The sequence below is a fragment of the Notamacropus eugenii genome, chromosome 6, assembly GCF_028372415.1.
Source record: "Notamacropus eugenii isolate mMacEug1 chromosome 6, mMacEug1.pri_v2, whole genome shotgun sequence".
Lineage (NCBI taxonomy): Eukaryota > Metazoa > Chordata > Mammalia > Diprotodontia > Macropodidae > Notamacropus > Notamacropus eugenii.
In genome coordinates this window covers 326,528,920-326,547,894 of record NC_092877.1, presented here as the reverse complement: position 1 = coordinate 326,547,894, position 18,975 = coordinate 326,528,920, and the positions used below count along the sequence as shown (strand labels likewise).

General features: G+C 40.6%; 2 protein-coding genes across 31 annotated transcripts in view; both read right to left on the bottom strand.

Moving 5' to 3' along the window:
- Positions 1 to 2,902, bottom strand: part of MFF (mitochondrial fission factor) — a 46,465-nt gene extending 43,563 nt beyond the window's left edge. For 12 of the 28 annotated variants that reach the window (XM_072618002.1, XM_072618007.1, XM_072618017.1 and 9 more), the window contains exon 1: positions 70 to 323. The gene's annotated coding sequence lies outside the window, so the exon portion shown is untranslated. Of the gene's footprint in view, positions 1 to 69 lie in introns of all 28 variants that reach the window. The other 16 variants (XM_072617997.1, XM_072618000.1, XM_072618015.1 and 13 more) reach the window with 8 other exon arrangements.
- A 5,146-nt stretch (positions 2,903 to 8,048) lies between these two features.
- COL4A3 (collagen type IV alpha 3 chain) overlaps positions 8,049 to 18,975 on the bottom strand; it is a 173,276-nt gene continuing 162,349 nt past the window's right edge. For 2 of the 3 annotated variants that reach the window (XM_072617991.1, XM_072617992.1), the window contains 5 exons: positions 18,751 to 18,963; positions 15,796 to 15,973; positions 15,540 to 15,654; positions 15,243 to 15,415; positions 8,049 to 11,117 (listed from right to left, as the gene is read on the bottom strand). In XM_072617991.1, coding sequence (XP_072474092.1) covers positions 11,033 to 11,117; positions 15,243 to 15,415; positions 15,540 to 15,654; positions 15,796 to 15,973; positions 18,751 to 18,963 — 764 coding nt within the window. In that variant the 3' untranslated portion in view covers positions 8,049 to 11,032. Of the gene's footprint in view, positions 11,118 to 12,406; positions 12,472 to 15,242; positions 15,416 to 15,539; positions 15,655 to 15,795; positions 15,974 to 18,750; positions 18,964 to 18,975 lie in introns of all 3 variants that reach the window. The other variant, XR_011968996.1, reaches the window with a different exon arrangement.

The following is an 18,975-nucleotide window of genomic DNA, read 5'->3' as shown; positions in this document are numbered from 1 at the left end:
TGGGGCCACCCGGGCCCGCCGAGCTGGGCTAGGCGTGGGGGGAGGGAAGGCGGCGGGGCGGAGACTCACCCTAGAGCCCCGTTGGTGAAGTCGCCGGCGAGGGGCCCACGGGCCGGCTCCCCCGGTAGCTCGGGCTGAGCGCTCTCAAAGGCCGTTGGCCGGGCGCATGAAGACGCCGGGGACAGGTAGCCGGCTTGATGGCCCCGCAGCGGCTCCACAGAGAGGGAGAGAACGGCTGGGGCTGTCCCCTCAGGGGAGCCGTAGTCGTAGCTCAACCTGATCAGGTGACTAGGAACCGGGCGGAAGCGCGGCCGCGTCGGCCCAGAGCGGGCGGGTGACGCCAGGCCGACATCTTTGTCGCGGGCGAGGGGCCCCGGCGGCGGCCGACGTCGTGCGTGTGTCCGTGCGTCCTCTCGTCGGGCAGACTCGCGCGGCGGCGCGTGACGGCAGCTTTAAAGGCTGCAGGTTCACGGCTTCCACGTGACAGGCGGCGGAGACTGGGTGTCAGACTTTGAGGATCCTGGAGGCCTTCGTGGCCGCTCCATTAGACCCGAGTGACCGTGCTTGGGGTGTGACCCAAGCAACAAACAGCAAAATTTGAACCCAGAGCCTCGTACCCCAGAGGGTACTAACACATTCCCATCCATCCCAAGGAGATACAAACACCCGCGCTGGGCCTTGAGCGGCATCCGTGAAGTGGGGATAACCAGCACCTGTCCCGCTTGCGTCATGCGGGCGCCAAGTCAGCAAGCAATTATGAAGCGCCTACTGAGTACTTTTACTCTAAACGTTAATTAAGCATCTAGTATGTGCCAGACTTTGTGCTAAACCCTGGGGACAGCAGGAAAAGCGAGACCAGCCTTGCCCCCAGCAGGCTGGCAGTCTGATGGCCGGGACGACGCGCAAACAAATGATACAGCTTTTGGGAGGACGGAGGAAGGCTTCCTGCAGAAGGTGAGAGGCAGTGGTGACATTTGGAGGGTAAAAAGACTCCTATGTCAGGCTTAAAAAAAAAGCACTTTCACCAAGAAGCCGGAGAACCCTAATAAAAAGTATACGGTACCGAAAACAAGCAGGCTTGAATCCACCGTGTGTCTCACTCCCAGCCTCCGGTTCAGCTCCTTCATTCTGTTTAGTTGCCACGATCGTCCTTCCTTTAAGGACATGGAGGCGGCTGGGTGAGGGGACCGGGGATGAGCATTAAACTTCCAGGAAACGTCCGTTCAAGCCGGGCCGCTTTCTCTGAACTTGAGGGTTTCAGTTACTGGGGCGCTGAAAGTGACTTAGCCCCAGAATGTGGCGGAGGTCGGGGTAGAACAGTTGTTCTGGCTTTCAGGCCCCTCTGCCCAGCCTCTGGACCCCTCCCCCTCCTCAGGGCCGGTGCCAGAGTCCTGTTGGTCATGGACAGACTTTACACAGGGAAAAGAACAGGAAAAGTGGAAAGCCGGGCCTCCTTGTCATTTCCTGAAATTGACATTTCGGCTCTGGCTCCTTGGCTTTGCAACAGTCCCAGGCTTGAAACCCACCTGCTGCTGGAGCCTCTCCTGAGCCCCCTGGATGTGAATGTTCCATCCTGCCCTGTATTACCTTACTTTTACTTATCTTTGTAAATCTTGTGTTCTCCCATAGACTGTAAACTTCCAGATTAGGAACGGTTTTTCACTTTTTCTTTGTATCTTCAGAACTTGGGCATTGAAAATGAAAAGCATTTTCACTAGAGGCCCTTCATGGACTCTGCCTGAAACTTAGACCTAGAGTGTCCAATGAACATTTTACGTGCACCCACAAGTGTACAAGTACTTCAGAGGCCTTAGAAAGGAAACTGAGTCCTGGACAGCTGGATAGCTCAGTGTAAGATCACTAATAAGATCTGAGGATTTAAAATGTCAAGGATTTCAAGAGCTTTTGAGCCAAACCCCCTACTGTGACCATAGGAGAAACAGAGGCCTAGGGAGCTTCAAGGATCTATATGTGATTAAAGACAATTTCCTAGACCTAGAGGTACGAAGGCCTTAAGACCATTTAGACTACAAACCTCCCTCCTGAAACTGAGGCCTAGTGAGCCAAATGACCATTGAATGATCAGCCAGAAGTGTCCAAGCAATAAATATGACTAGAGGCCTTAGAGTCCTAGGGCCCTGGAAACTCCCCAGCTGTCCTGGAATTTTCCCATGTGGCCAAATTTCTGGCATTTGCTTGAGGCATGGACTCATCCCAGTGATCCTTTCAAGTGGCCTTTCATCGTTGCCCTGCTCAATCTCCAATTCTGTGTTACCTCTAACCTAGCCCACCCCTTCATTGTTGTCTCCTGACCACCTCTGGTCATTTCCCACCTTTAATTCCATCTACACCACTTCTCTATTCACCCCAGACTACTTGGCCACATGGTGATCACAACCAGATCTTCCCGTAGTCTTTCTTTATATAAAGTCCATCTTGCCCCACATTAAATCACTCAGATTCTTAAAATCTAGCCACTAGTGCAGATTCTTAAGATCTTAACCACCTCAACCTGTGTTCTGATAACCTTGTCACTGACTGAAAGTTCATTCAAGGAAGGACCCACATTGTCTGCCCTTGAATTTTGGAGTCAACACCCTTAGACCTAAACATTTAGTAGGTACTTAATAAATGCTTATTGAATTGAGAGCAGCTAAATTCTCTTTTACTATAACCTCACTTATCTTCTGTTGAATTTAACAATTTCTGTTTCCTTTATAAAAGATATAAACTTGATCTTAGCCAAAAGTATAATCATAAAATAATATGTATTTTTAAATATATTGTCCTACTCTACCACCACCAATTTTATATATTCTGTTTCTGTTTAATGAATTATACATTTATAAATATGTTTGTATATAGTTATATATTATGTATGATTTATAAATATAAAAATGAACTATAGTCATGGTTTCAAGCCCAATATCTCCCAGCCACATCTATGAAGGTAAATTTGCTTCCATACATGATAATCTCTAGGTCAGCATATTTATTACCTATTTTTTTTTACATTTTAAATATAAGCATCTGAGGCCAATTGTTTTATTGTTGGTTTTCTCTGTACTGATTTTCTTCTTAAGTTATGCCCACCATTCTCCTTTGTATCTGGTTTAGTGATACATGTGGGTAATCTCCCTTTGCTATTAAAGCCCTTTTGACCAGATTTGTTAAATTGTAGGGAAATGTATTTTTACCCACGCTTGTTAGGTATACCTCATCCCTGGTCAAGAAGCCATCATTCTGTGTTTTAAGCCATGAGTCAAAATTCTCAATCTATTTCCAAGACATCACATGCTTCGCCTATTTGCTTCCCACGTTTTACTTCTGAATCCCCATACCTTCAGTGGACAGAGAATCAAGTCAACAAGCATTTAATAAATGTCTGCTGTGTGCCAGGAATCAGGCTGAGCCGTGGGACCACAAAGAATAAAAAGCAATCCCTTCTCCCAAGGAACTAACAGTCTAATGGGGGAGACAACATGCTAATAATTGAATTAAAAAACCCCATTATATATACCTATGTATAAATAGGTATATACATATATACAGGATAAATTAGAGAAAATCAACAGAATGAGGGCACCAGTGGTTAGGGAAGTTAGGAAAGAATTCCTGTAGAAGAATCTGAGACTTGAAGGATGCTAGGCAAGCCAGGAGATAGAAATGAGGAGGGTATTTCAGACATAAGCATAGCCAGTGAAAATGTCTGAAGTTGGGACATGGAGTGTGGTGGGTGAGGAATTACAAGGAGAACAGTGTTGCTGCATCAGATTGTAGGCTGAGGAAAGTGAGGTATGAAAAGACTGGAAAGGGAGGAAGGGAACAGGTTATGAAGGATGTTAAAAATATTTTGTTTGATCCTAGAAGTAATAGGGAACCACAAGAGTTTATCAGATAGGGAGAATGACAAATCTGTGCTTTAGGAAAATCACTCCGACAGATGAGTAGAGGATGAACTAGAATGAGGAGAAATTTGGGTCAGAGAGACTAACCAGTAGGCTTTTGCGATAGTCCAGGTGTGAGGTGATAAAAGATCTTCACCAGGATGGTCAAAGTATTAGAGGAAAGAGGGATGCATACGTGAGAGATGTGGAGGTAAAATTGATAGATTTTGGCAACAGGTTGGCTATGAGTAGATGAGAGAGAGTGAGGCATTGAGGACACCTGTATTGTAAGCTTGGGAGGGTAGGAGTACTTTTAACATTGATAGGAAAGTTCAGAAGGGAGTTTGGGAAAAGATAATGAATTCAGTTTTGGTTTAGTTTTGGACATTTGAGTTTAAGATGTATATGGGACATCCAGTGTGAGGTGTCCAATAGGCATTTGTAGAGTAAGGCTGGAAGTCAGAATTGGGGCTGGACAAATTTGAGAATCATCATGTTTAGCAGGTGTGACCTTTATGAAGCTTCAATGAAAGATCTGAGGAGTAATCACAAAGGTAAAGAACAAGAAGTCAGCAATGTCATGAAAACCTAGAGAGAAGATGTACCAAAAAAAAGAGTGACTGTCAGTGTCAAAGACTACAATCACGTTAAGTAGGAGGATTGAGAAAAGAGATTAAGAGACTACTTGGTATTAAGAGATAGATCACTGATAATTTTGGAGAGACCAGTTTCAGTGGAATGATGAGGTTCAGAAGCCAGACTGCAGAAAGTTAGGAACAATAGGAAAAGAGGTGGACACATCAATTATAGGAATTTAGTTATGAAAGAGAGGAGAGACATAGGGCAAGTGGGGATGCATGGATCAGGTGAGCTGTTTTTGAAGATATGGGAACATGAGCATATTTGTAGATAGCAGGGAAGTAACCAGTGGATAAGGAGAGACTGAAGATTAGGGAAAAAGTGAGGATGATTGATGGGGCAAGCTTTTGGAGAAGATGGTATAGAATGGGATCCCTTGTACCTGTAGAGCAATTTGCCTTGACAAAGAGAAGGGCTGTCTTCATGTGAGACAGAAGTAAAGAAGGAGATAATGTCAAAAGGCATCAGTGATACAGGAAAAAGAGGACGGGAGAAGAGGGAGCTCTTGGTGAATGACCTCAACTTTTTCAGTGAAATATTAGCCAAGGTTCTCAGCTGAGAAGATGGGGAAAGGGAGAGCCATGGGAGGTTTGAGGAGTGATGAAAAGATTTGGAAAAACCACTGTAGTAGGTGGATGGCAAATTAATTTTAAAGGTGTGAGTATTGTACCTCAGTGAGGGCTCATTTGAGGTTATGGAACATAAATGTGTAGTGGACCCAGTCAGCACAGTTTTGTGACTTTCTCCGGTGTTGTTCAGCAGCACTTGAGTAAGCTCAACAATGGTGGGAATAATCCAAGGCTGAGACTTGGCAGGGTATGATTGGTTTTAGGATAAGGGGGCAAGGGCCTCCAGAGAGAAGAGGTCAGTGTGGAATTGAACTCATTCAAGAGGTCAGGATGGTGAAGGCAGGGGAGTATAGCAAGTGCTGATGTGATGATCTTGAAAAGAGCCAAGAATTGAAGGAATTGGAGGTCTCTGTTTGGAGGAAGAGATAGAATGATAACAGATTATGATCAGATGAGGGAATTTCAGAGTTAATGAACATGAAAGAGAAACACTTGTGGGTGATGATCAAGGGTATGGTGTTCTTCCTGTAGTTGAGATGCTGTGGAAGACTAGGTCATGGGAAATAAAGAATTTGAAAAATTGGGAGATTAGGGTGCTTGAAGGAGTATCTGTATATATGGAAGTCCCCCATTATGAGGGTAGAACTTGTGGAGGAGAGCTTGTGAGCCAGGTACTGAACCCACTGAGGAAAAGAGAGTGTATTGAATTTTGGTAGATAATAGCTACCAGAATTTCAAGTGGGTAACAAAATACAAATTGCGTTTGTCCTTTGTTGTCGAAGAAGACCTTGCCATCAGAGAAATGATGACATGACTAGCACTTGACTTTGTTTTGAGTGAGGGAGGGCTGTGCAAGGTCACCAGCCTCACTTATCCTCCAGAGTCATCTGAATCCATTGTCCAGATATTCAGTTGAATGAATCTCAAAGAAAGAGGTCACCTAGTCATGGTGGTAGAGGTAAAGCCTAGACATGGCAGTGGGGAAAAAGGAGTATTCCAATGTTTCCACATCATCGAGTGAGTCAGAGGAGAAGGGGGGAGTATGAGAGAATGTTCAGCTAGTGCTGGAAAGTGATCAGGGAAGTTGTGTCATCAGGAGAAAATAGGGTAAATACCACTTCTACCCTTAGTTTCTTGCTGGAGACTTGTAATGTAAAGATCTTCCCCTCCCATTAATGGGCTTCAGATTAGGGGAGGTTTGTTTTGTAGGAATGTCCACATCTTTTCTTAATTGATAATGAGGTACTGGGTCCCAAAGGTCCCTCTAGCTCTGAAAAGTGTATATATACTCTGAGGTGATGTTTTGTTTTGGAGCTTACTCTTTGGAAGAAGGCTCAGATGCCAGATGAGATTCTGGGTAGCTGTTAAGGAACCCCTTTCCCCCTTTGAACACCCAGATGTTGGGGCTTCTCTCTCTGGTAACTATGTATGTATGTAACAGACAGTTGGATCTGTGTTGATCTGTGATGGATGTATTGCTTATGGTCAGACAGTTGGAAGCCCTGTCTGTTGGTCTTCATTTCTCTCCTTGTGTTTTCTTTGTTGGTATATGTGATTAAAGAAGATGGTTGACCCCTCAAAAGTTGCTTTCCTTTTAGAAAAGCATATCTAAGAACCTGTGCTCAGGCCATCCTGGTGCGTCAGGGTGCTTGCTATTACAAGACTTCATCCCCAACAGTGCTTCTTAAGTGATTTCTGGCTGCCTCTTTTATCCGATATGAATTAACAAGAGTGGGGCAAGTTTGAGAGGGTCTGTCACATCCCAGATACATACCTGGAGAAAGTAGCTGGTCTCTTCTGTCATCCATGTTAGATTGGCAAATAGGTGTCTCAATACTCTTCATCAGGAAATCACCAACAATTCCTTCTCTTCTTGCTTTGAAGATTCATGGATGACTTCTTTCCTAATTTAGGCACCTGTGAATCCACGGCATCATTCACAGGCAGTAGGTGACAGTGGTTTGATTTGAACCCGGGTCCTCTGACTCCAAAATAAATGCTCTTTCTGCTGCATCATACTATTCTTCCTCTACAAGCTAGATTGTAGAAAACCATTCTCTCAGCTGTTAGAAAGGTTTTCCTTTAGTTATAGTTCAATAAAAGGTCAAGATTTGGAAGCAGGAAGGAAGCAAAAACAAGTCAGAGATAATAGATATGGAAAATAAGTATTGGAGATTTTGGTGAAAAAGGGAGAAGGTTCGGAGAGAACCGGCTTAAGAAATGTGAGTCATTAAGAGGCATGATGAGAAATGAGGCTTTAGATCTTGTTGATAGAACTGGGTCAGGGGCTGGCTAGGTCTGTGGGAAGACTGCTGAAGTTGAGTGGAGATGGAGGTCTTGAATTTCAAAAGCTGAAGAAGATGATGAACTCGGAAGTCAGTTTGTGAGGTAATCAATAGACAAATTGAGGTACCAAAAGTGAAATGCTTGTGTGCAACACCTCATCCTCGGCAGTGGAGAGATAAGGATGAAATGAGGAGTTTATAATCTAGTAGCAGAAATAGGACTATGTTGGATGCAGATCACTCTAATACAAGATATATGATAAATCCAAACAGAATAGTTTGAAAAATTCAAGGGGAAGGAATTCCCTTTTGACCATGGAGACCATCATTTGTTTCCTGGAGAAGTTGGGGATGTCTTGAAGGCAGCTTAGTATTTCAGTTGATTGAGATTCTGGGCAAAACCAGACCAGAAATGAGATAGGCATGCACAAAGGTGAGGTCTGGCAAAGGTAAATTATTTTACCAATAGTTTTGTCTTATATTTGTAACCTTTTGCTATGATCAGGACAACTAACCCTTTCCGCCACAACTCTAGCTGTATATACCCTGGCTACCGTCTAATCTGTAGAAATTCCTTACCTTTCAGGTTTGCATTTCATGAAACAAATCAGTGACCTACTTTATCAATTCTGTAAATGCGAAAATCTGTAGCAATGATTGATTCAGTATTTTAGATCAAATATTAATTTTATTTTTAGATCATTAGTACGTATTGTTTAAAAAGCAAAATATTTCATTTTAGTTGTATTTGCTGAAGTATTTATATGTTACAATAATGTTATTATTCATTCTTGAAACACAAAAATATTAAATGTTTAAAAATAACACTTCATTTTGTATATAATTAATGCTAAATGTCATTGAGTGCTAACATAACTTTTGACATATGGAAAAATTCATTGTTAGTTTAGTTTTTGAAATTTTAACAGTCAAGAATTGTATTGTTTCATTTAATTTGGAAAATAAATTGAAATGTTTATCCTGTTGAAACAGATCTCTGAGAACTCTTTGAACAGATTACTAAATTCCAAAATGAAACCACAGATCAATAAAGAAATTATTCCAGATTCATATTTAATCTACAAAGCTAAATTTTTCTAATAGAAATTGATGCTATTTTAGAAGTCAGAAACAGTGATATATAATTGAAAGTGCAATATCATAAATACAGAATTTCCTAGCATACAGTTTATGGAAATGACCTGAGTGTGTTAACACCAGTTTTTGACTAGAATTCCATTTGCAGTTTAGCAGTGCTCAGAGAGCACTGGACTGGAAAGATTTACTTCTAATCACCTGCAGCAAACTATTCAGCCTCTCTTAGACTTAGCTTCCTCATCTCTAAAGTGAGGAGATGGAGCCATAAATGATTTTGCAATCCTTTTGTCTTCAAAATCTGTGACAATAGATTTGTAAAATAATCTAGTTTCAAACGTAGGTGTATTTAACTTAAAAATGAAGACACATTTGCAAATACAGTCTTAGTATATATAAATACTAAAAGTCTTAGTATAGTTTTAAGTCTTAACAGCCTTAGTAGTTTAAACCTGTACTAAGGCTTTGGGGATGCATAACCTGTATAAAGAGATTCCCAATATATTTTTACCAGCAGTATTATCATTTGATGTCCCTTTTAAAGTGAGATAATTTAAAAGCATCAAACAAAATAATAAAAAGCATTCATTTGTTCTTGGAAAGGTTAAAATGTATGTTCACAGAATTAGTACAAGTTTGATATTTTGTCTTTATTGAAAGAGTTAAAGGGCTCAGTGCTACCAGAGTTAGAGATGGTGACTGAATCTGTTTTAATTAATACAGGGAATCTCAGATAGGGAAATCCTTTCACCAATGCATTAGGCATCTTGGCAAGTTAGAGAGAGTTTCCTACAGCACTGAGAGGTTAAGTGACAGAGGAGGGAATCTGCACTCAGATCTTCCTGGAAGCAGTGCCAATGTTCTGTCCATTGGGCTCATGCATCTTTCTTTTATATAAAGTATTTTTATATTGTTATTTTCTTTCCCCTGGTTGGGAGTTTGGCATGTGGCGAGCCAGTGAGAGAGTATGACACACATTAGGGGAGCTGACTTTGATGTGTGGGAAGGGCCACCCTGACATGGAAGCAGGGCTTCCATCCAGCTTGAAGATCCTGTCCTCCAAGAGCAGGTTAGGGCAGTCAGTGTTAAATTCTTTTCTTATGCTTATTTAATTTTTAGACATGACAGTAAACCTAGACAGTGCCGCAGAAGGCAAAAAGTGTGGGATACATGGGATTCTTCATGAGACTCAGCCAGTATTTAGTTCTTCTTTAGTGGCTATAACAGGTTTTAACCATAGGAATGTTGCTGCATGCAGAACATTTGAAGCTCATCCAAGCACCTTGGTTTTTATTTTTATTTTTTAATATATATGCCTTGTCAGTTAATTTAATAAGTTAGTTTTTGTATATGACAGAATTTTATAAGATGACAAACAAGGAAATAAGTTTCCAAGTGAGAAGAATGTAAAATTGAATCAAAAACATCTATTTTGAGCAAGATTGATTAGGTTACTGAATTTAATTAGTTAGCATTGGCACTTACAGAGATACTTCACTGATATGTGTGGTCCTATCCATTATGAGGTTTCATCACCACTGAAAATTTGTTCCTTCTCTACATCTTCTCATCCTGGATGATATCTGCTTCTGTTTATCCCGGAAGACTTTGGGTTATTTTACTATTTCATATATGCTAGTGCAGCACATAGGCCATCCATCTAATGATTCTCCCTGTGACTATCTAATTGGCCTACCTCCTTTCTGGCCATGGGTAGCCTTGATAATTCCATGGTTGTTGGAGAATGAAATGGGAAGACAAGTGCATCTGTTTCTTAATAGAAGTGTCTAGTGGTTTGTGCATGTATTTAATGGAGGAAGTGTTAAAGGGGAGTGTATTTTCAGAGGGTTGATGGAAAATAGTCTGTCAAGACCAGTACTTAAAAGGTGAGAGTTTTATCTACTTGAATGATAATTTGATAACTTAAAGTGATATAGCATTTTATGGTAATAAAACACTTTTGTATATTCAGCTAAGGGAGTGTTACAATGAGACATGCAGTGAGTCAATATGCTTTTAAATTTTAGCTGTCTGATTCTTTTCCTGAGTTAGCATCAAGCCTGGGCCCTCTGCTGATAGAAGATGTGAATGGTTTGAATTAGCCTCAGGAAATCTGTGCTCCTGAGACAGGGTCGCTTCTGTTCTAGGTGTCAGCAGGTTCAATGGGTGTGAGTCAAGTTCTGTCCAAGATATCTTTGCCTATTAAACAGTCTTCCAAATGTCCTTGAGGAACCAAGAATTACCTCGTTCCTTGGAGTGTTGGAGAGCACGATGTAGGTAAACAAGCCTTGGGGATAGCTTAAGCCGTGCTCCTCTCTCCATTTGATTTGGGGTATTTAGTTGCATCTCAAGCACCATTTATTTGGTACTTCAATTAAACCAGCTGTGGTCTAAAGGCAGTAGTCATGCTTTTTTTGTGAATAGTTTGGTGGTACAGCACAGTAGTTTCATTCTTAAAAGGAGTTTTCGTGGTAGCACAGCTATACTGCCATTTGTCAAATTTTTTAAAAAATCACTGTTCCCTGCTTAGGTAGCAGTTTTATTTTCTGTGATTTTGTCAGTCTCTTCTCTTCATGCAGACCTGACAGCGACTGATTATCTTCTCTAGCTCTCCGGCTTTCACAGTGGATGGAATAGGTTTTCTGGGGGAAAAAATATTAAAGAAAAGTACTTGTTTAAATTAATATAATTTAAGTCAACACATATTTTGTCAGTATAATGCTTCAGATACGAAGACAAAAACCTCAAAAGCCCCCTTTCTCAAAAAGATTACAGTTACTGGCACACAGTAAGCACTTAATAAATGCTTGTTGACTGATTCACTGACATTATCCAGGAGGAGACACTGCTTTTAGGAAATGAGAAAAAATGTACTGTCTTCAAATCTGCATAAATTTGTTAGCTCAAAAATACAAACACAGTAACTCAGAAGTGATATTTTAAGAGTATTTTGTCAGATGAAATAGAATTCCTGAAAAAAATGTCTAAATAAGATTTTTACAGATTCATTTGTACATCAGAAGTGCTAATGGGACATCTTGTTAAAGGACACCTAAAGTAAAACTTTTTTGTGGTTGGATATATTTTCATTTATTTTATTAAGTTCAGATTTTCATACATATATATGTAACAGCTCTTAAAGCAATCTATCTTATTTTAAATAATGAGGATTTATCTTATTTGTGTTTTGTAAATGCTTTAATTATGTTCACATGTTGATCTTTTCAATCATCACATCAGGATATTTAGAATAAATTATCCTGTTTTTAATAGAAAAAATAGAAATGTCAAAAAGTTTAATAATTTGCTCACAGAGAGTAAGTTGAAGGTAGGAATTAGAACAAATAAATCTTTGACTTTTCTCACTGATTGTTTAACTTGTTGACTTAATAGTTCAGCACCAGGAAGTCCTTGATTTAGAAGAGGGTAAAAATGTTGATAATGGATCTCTGGTGGAGTAGAGAATAAATGATCATGTCACTGTGGGTGTAAGAGCATTTGTGCCTCCTCATCCCAGAGTATCAATCAACAAGTGCTTCTTATGTCCCAGGAATGTGGAGAAAAAAACGTGAAGCAATACCTACCCTAAGGAACTTATAGGCACTAATGGGGAAGATAGTGTATACATATATGCATAAGGATAGAAATAATGCATACAGACTAAATGCAGGGGTTGTTCTGGGAGGGAGAGCCAGGAAAGGGCTCTTAAAGGAAGGGGTGGGGGAGGTTGGTCTGTTTGTCTGTGTTTGTCCTTCATTTTCAAAGAACATCATGACATCAGAGAAATGATGACATGACTTGCACCTGACTTTGTGCAAGTCTCACTTTTTCTCCTGAGTGATCTGGGTCCAGTGACCAGATATTCATCAGGATGGCCCAGGATGCAATGGGAGACCTTGGCCTTTTTAGGCTGGCCTTTTCAGATACTCACTTAGAAGGAGATAATAATGTCCACTGAGTGAATAGGCCTCTTTAAGAAGTAGTCAGGGAATGGCCCTTTTAATGAACAAAAGAAAAAATAACTAAATCGACAGAAACTGGTACTAGTGATAATTACTGTAAGGCATTAAGTGGAGCTTGGGCAGGGCCTATTGTTGTCCAGCCCATGGGCTTCAGAGTGCAATGGGTTTATGGTTTTGGGAATGGGAAGGAAGGAAGGGAGGGAGGGAGGGAAGAAGACAGGAAAAGTTAAGTTTCCACAATAAGTTATTGTGAATTAATGAAGTCATTGCGAATATGTTAGATAATAAGAAGGCCAGCAGACTGCAGGTAGACTCAACCAATCAAAAGACAGACAGTGGTCTTCAGAAAATTGCAAAGTTTTTGATAAAGGAACCAAATCTACAGCTAGCTGGAACTAGCCAAGAAAAAAATGACCTAAAGTTACCTGGAGAAGGCTTTTCTTCACTGCGCTTGCTTAATGAACTTCATGCATATAAGCAGACACACCCTGCATAAAATTATCCCTCCATTTTCTGATCATGGGTGCTATGTCACAGCATGTGTGGGAGGGGGGAATCATACTAAGAGGGGTTATGTAATGGGCGTGTAGAGAAAATGGTGACCTAATGGAAGATGGACCAATCCATCTCCTGGTGGGAGGATCTGTCTTGAAGGTATATACCTCATCTCGGTTCTGTATTCAGTGCTCCCTCATGAAAAGAGGGTGGGGGCCCACTTTGGCCAAAGTGATCAATTCCTCTGAACTCTGCTGCAATAAATTTTACTTGGCACCTTATTGGTGTCAAGTGTGTTTCTAACAGAAGGAAGGAAGGACATCTAACCAGTAAACCCCAAAATCCCAAAGGAAGGGGAGAGGAAGACAGAAGGGAGAGGATGAGCTGGGTTACCCAGTTAGCTGGGTCCCCACTCAGGCAGCTTGGTCTACTCACAGTCTGTGTTTGTCCTTCATTTTTGAAGACCATGACATCAGAGAAGTCGATGACATGACTTGCACTTTACTTTGTTCTGAGGGAGTTAACCAAGGATTCCCAGAGTCAAAGATGAGGAGGGAGAGCACTCCAGGAATGAAGGACAGCCAATACAAAGGCATGGACGTGGGAGATGGGACAACCAGCAAATTGATGCTTATGACTGGACCATAGAATGCATGGAGGGAAGTAATGTTTAAGAACATGGGAAAGGTAGTAAAAAGCCAAGTGGTGAAGAGCTTAAAATGCCAGAAAGTGGGGTTTCCATTTGATAATAGAGGTAGCAGGAACCTACTGGAGTATATTGAGTAGGAAGGTGACCTGGTTAGATGTGCCAGTTAGGAAAATCACTTTGGTGGCTGTGTGGCATGGGAAGAAACTTGAAGTAAGGAGACCAAATAGTATGTGGTCTATTGTAACAATTTCATTATATAGTCTAATGTTATCATAATAATGCTGTAATGACTATTATAATAATCCAGGTGAGCAGTGATGAGGCTTTGTTTGTGGACATAGGGGGGTATATTTGAAAAATATGGAGATAGGAACAAGTTGATTGCCTGTGAATATTGACTTCCTTCCTTCCAGGAGCATTCAGGTAGAAAAGGTGATTTAATTATTAATAATAAACTAAATGAAATTTCTTAGGCCTAATTTTGCTTTGATTCGAGCGTCTCTATCCCAGTTTTTGAAATCTCATGTTCTAGATCACATCATTTGTTGTACTGATACCTTTCTTAAAGTCATCAGATCATTGTGTGGTAATAATAATAGCTGACATTTATGCCATGCTCTTAGGCTTTAAGGCCTACAGAGTGCTTTACAAACATTATCTCAATTCATCCTCAACACAAGTCTGGGAGGTCGGTGCTATTATTATCCCCATTTTATAGATAAAGAAACTGAGACAGACATAGGTTCAGTGACTTGCCCAAGGTCACACAGCTAATGACAGAATCTACATTTAAGTTCAGGTCTTTCAGAATGATACCAGGTCTAGTACTCTGTCCACCGCCCAAGCAGCTTACAAGGTCCTGGTAAATGAATACTGTGCATGATATTAGATATGTTTTTGTTTAGGAGATGTTTTGCTGACAACTGTGATTACCTTATGTACTTAGTAATGAAATGGCTCTGGCTGTGATTGATTTTGAAGAGCTTAGATGTTGGTGGTGCCAATCTGAAGGTGGTTTTGGTAGTGTAAGTGAATTCTTCGCGTGTGAGCCAAGTAACATCAGAATGCTGCTCTCCAAAAAATTGGAAACAAAATAAATGTCCATTGATTGGAGAATGGCTAAATCAGTTGTGGCACATGTTAATGGAATATTACTGTGTTGTAAAGAAACACCAACTATGATGAACACAGAGAAGCATGGAAAGCCTTATGTGAACTGATGCAGAATTAAGTAAGTAAAACAAAATGTACAATTACTACAACTATGTAATTGGAAACAACAACTATCAGAAAACACGTGGAAATTAATGTTGCCAGATTACAAAGGATAAGCTTGGTCCAAGGAGGAGACATGAAAAGACACCCCTAACTGCTCCTTAGTAGAGCCATGAGGCCCATGGATGTGAAAAATTGCATGAATTTTAAGGTTTTTTTCAATATTGATCAATTTTGCTGAAAATTTTTATTTTTTTTCTTATTTTTAAATTTTTTTGGTCATATGCAATGACCCTCTGGGTGGGGTGGCAAAGGGATGAATACATTTAGGTGATATAAAAAGATATCTTCCAAATTTATTTTAAAAACAGAAGGAAATGCTGCTCTAGGTAACTATGAAGCAGTTCTGTTGAGTCTCCAGACAAGATTTGTTTTTGAATATTTACCTGAACATTCTCCTTGGATTTAGTGAAGCCAACCAGAAGCTGTAAGAATTTGAATAGTAGTTGCAGGTTCCCCTGCCATGACATTCTATAAATGGGTTAGCGCGGAAGTCTTCCAGACAGGAACCAGGGGATGCTAGTGCTTGTCCAGAGCCTTCTGAGCCTGCACTTGTGTACTGGAAAAATAGGAGCATCAGAAGCTAAATTTTCAGGTGCCAAACAGATTATTATGTGCCATATTAGCCCATGAAAGTGCTGAAAGTCACACCTGCTATGATTTTGCTTCAGTTTATCCCTTACCATGACAAAAGAAAATCCTTTCCAAAGAGAAATCCAGCCATCGGGACATAAAGGGATGTCAGTGGTTTGACTGTGAACTGCTATGGCCATAGCAGGACCTTCACAGACTGTACATCTGAAACATGACATAAAATGTGGTAAATATCACCACTTTCTGACATTATAATCATAATAAGTTCTGCTACACAGAACATTTAAACACTATTACACTACATTTTCATTATCTTATCAAAAGAAGAAGGAAGTAATTTAGTACCTGCTAATATAAGGCTCCAGAGCTCTGCCAGTAACTGGGGCCATGTTGGTCGGCATCGGTGCTGTTGTTGACAGCCAGTATGAATAGTCATTTCGGGAAGCAAAATTGCACATATCATTGGTGTTACAGAACAAGAAGGGCATTGTGGTAAAACGTTGTAGGCAGCTACCAAGAGTTCCTGTAAAATACAGGATTGTGCATCTTTACTAGCAGGAAATTAATTTAGTATCTCAACTAAAGTGGCACTTTAATAAGGCATAATCTAAAGTAGTTGGAGAAAAACTGGATAATGGCAACTGATCAATTCTATAAATAACAGCATCTCCAAATTGTAATATTGAAAGGCTGTTCATATGACAACTCAATAAAATCGTGGTGAAGTTTTTTTTATTATGCATTTTGATTGCTTTAGGAGTTTTTTGGAAGGTGTATGTAAGGAATCTCCACTAAAATCACATTCTTCAGAGCATGGAAGTTATCCTGGGTCCTCACACTCTATACTAGTAAAGTGTCAGGCCTAGATGGCAGGTCCTTCCAAGCTAGTAGCCTTGGGACAGATTATATGTTTATTGATAGGAACAAGCCTCTGGCTGATCATTATTTTCTGCCACAGAAACTCAGCAAAACTGTCTTCTGCAGACTAGAAGAGCTATGACCTACACTGGTTCAGGGAATATGCAAACCAGTGAAATCATGTATCCTTGTGGTTGGTTGGTTGTTGTCCTTTGTTTTTGAAGAAGACCAAAATGACATCACCATGATAAAGTGAATTTTCAGTGTGTCCAATTGTGGCTGATCAGACCAATATAAACTCGGGATGCGCTACCACAGGTTGGGCACAGATAGTGCATATGAAATTTTGGGGTGGATACTCCAAATTTGCATATCCTATGTTTACTTTGTGCTGTCTCAATTTTGCTTTGCTCATAGAGCACCCTTTCTGATGTGGGCACAACATACTGAGCAGTGCTGTGTCAGTGTCTCCCATGTTGCATGGTCAAATTCAAAGTTCTTGAGAGAGATCTTGAGAGTGTCCTTGTATCACATCTTCTTACTGCCATGTGATTGCCTGCGCCATGTGAGTTCTCCATACAATAGTCTTTTTGGCAATCATATATTTTGCATTTGAACAACATAGCCAGCCCATCAGAGCTGCACTCTCTGAAGCATAGTTTGAATGCTCGGCAGTTCAGCTCAAGCAAGGACTTCAACGTCCTGCCAGGTGATCCTCAGAATCTTCCTACGACAGTTCAAATGGAAGCAGTTCAGTTTCCTGGCATGGCACTGGTAGATTGTTCGTGTTTCACAGGCAAACAACCATTTGGTGTATAGCACTGGATTTGCTCATTTGGGTCAGAACACTCACAAACACCAAGACTTGTTTGATGAAAATGACAGGGAAATTCAGAAGCTGCTAAACGAAAAATGAAAACTCCACAGGATATACCAGTAGGATAGTTCATCCACCTCTAAGAAAGCAGCATTTAATTCCCTCAAAAGCAAAGTACAAGCAAAGCTTAGAGAGGTGCAGGATTCCTGGCTCAATAATTCAGCTTTATGCTAATAGTAATAATCCAAAGCGCTTTTATGATTCCCTGAAAGCTGTTTATGGACCAAAAATCCATGGTGCATCATGACTACTCAGTGCTGATGGAGCCACATTGATTAGTGATAAGGTCATGATCCTAGAGAGACGGGCTGAACACTTCCATACTGTTCTCAACAGACCATCATCAATCAATGCTTGAGGCCATTGACTATTTACCTCAGATTGAAGTCAATTCCTCCTTAGCTGAATTTCCAACTGAAGAAGAGGTTTTGAGGGCCATTAGGCTCCTTTCATGTGGCAAAGCACCTAGTGCTGATTCTATTGTAGCTGAGATTTACAAGGTAGGGGGACCATTGCTCATGCAAAAGCTGACTGAAATTTTCCAGGTAATATGGCAAGAGGAGGTTATCCCCAGGAGTTCAAGGATGCCTCCATTGTCCATCTCTATAAAGGTAAAGGAAATAGATAGTCCTACCACAATCACAGTGGGAGTCTCTCTCTTAGTCATTGCTGGTAAAATTCTTGCTAGAGTCCTCTTTAATAGGCTGGTCCTTCACCTAGAAGATGGTTATTTACCTGAGAGCCAGTGTGGCTTCAGAAAGGGCTGAGGAAGAGTCGATATGGTGTTTGCTGCCCAACAAGTCCAGGAGAAATGTCAGGAGCAGAACAGAGGTCTGTGTGTGATGTTTGTAGATCTGAGCAAGGCCTTCGACACTGTTGGTCATGAGGGCTTATGGAAAATATTCTTGTAGTATGAGAATAGGGAAAGAACAGGACACCCCCTTGGGTGAAACCCACTCTGAATTTACCTATAAGAATATTCATTGCTCAGTAGACTCTTATAAAAAAATAACAAGTCTAAGTTTAAAGGCAGGCAGATGTTTTAATTCAGTACTACTTGGAATGAGTGGGATGAATCCTTGGCAGGAGTATTCTAACAGTTATTCTGTGATGACAGTACAGACAGATCACTGCTTTATTTGTTCTCTGAGCTAAAAATAAATATTGGAAGTAAACTTCATAAGAAATTGGGGAAATAATGTAGGATAAGATAATTGTAGGATAGTTCAAGTTTTGCTAGAGTCAAGCACTCCCATGTATCAAGAAAATAATAGGTAGTATGAAAACTAAACTGCTTTCTTATTGGATTAGGGGCACTATCATACTTGAATTCATCTCTAAACTCACATTTTTCACGCTTATCTTTCCTGAAATATATTCCGTAATTTGTCTACTGTAGGGACAAAGAATAAAAGTTATTTGAGTAAGAATATTTTATTTTACTTCAATGTCTGGTTGCATCGATTTGCATTGTTTTTAATGTACAACTTCTGAGGCAAGTACATTGTATGATACAAAGTTTTCACTCTTAATGAAAAATAAATTAATTACATATGAGACATTACCAAGGTCTTGTCCATAAGCTTGCTCATTTCCCTGCACAAAGAGAAGAGAATACCCGCTATAAAGGGGCACCGTTCCTCCTGGGCATGTAGGAATCTCTGTTGATTGGCTGTGACGGGTGAAGATAAAGCCTCTGATGGATGGCCCAGTTGCAGGTGGGCCAAAGTTTCCAGGTTTTCCTTTTAATCCAGGCAATCCAACTGATCCAGGTGGTCCTTAAAATTATA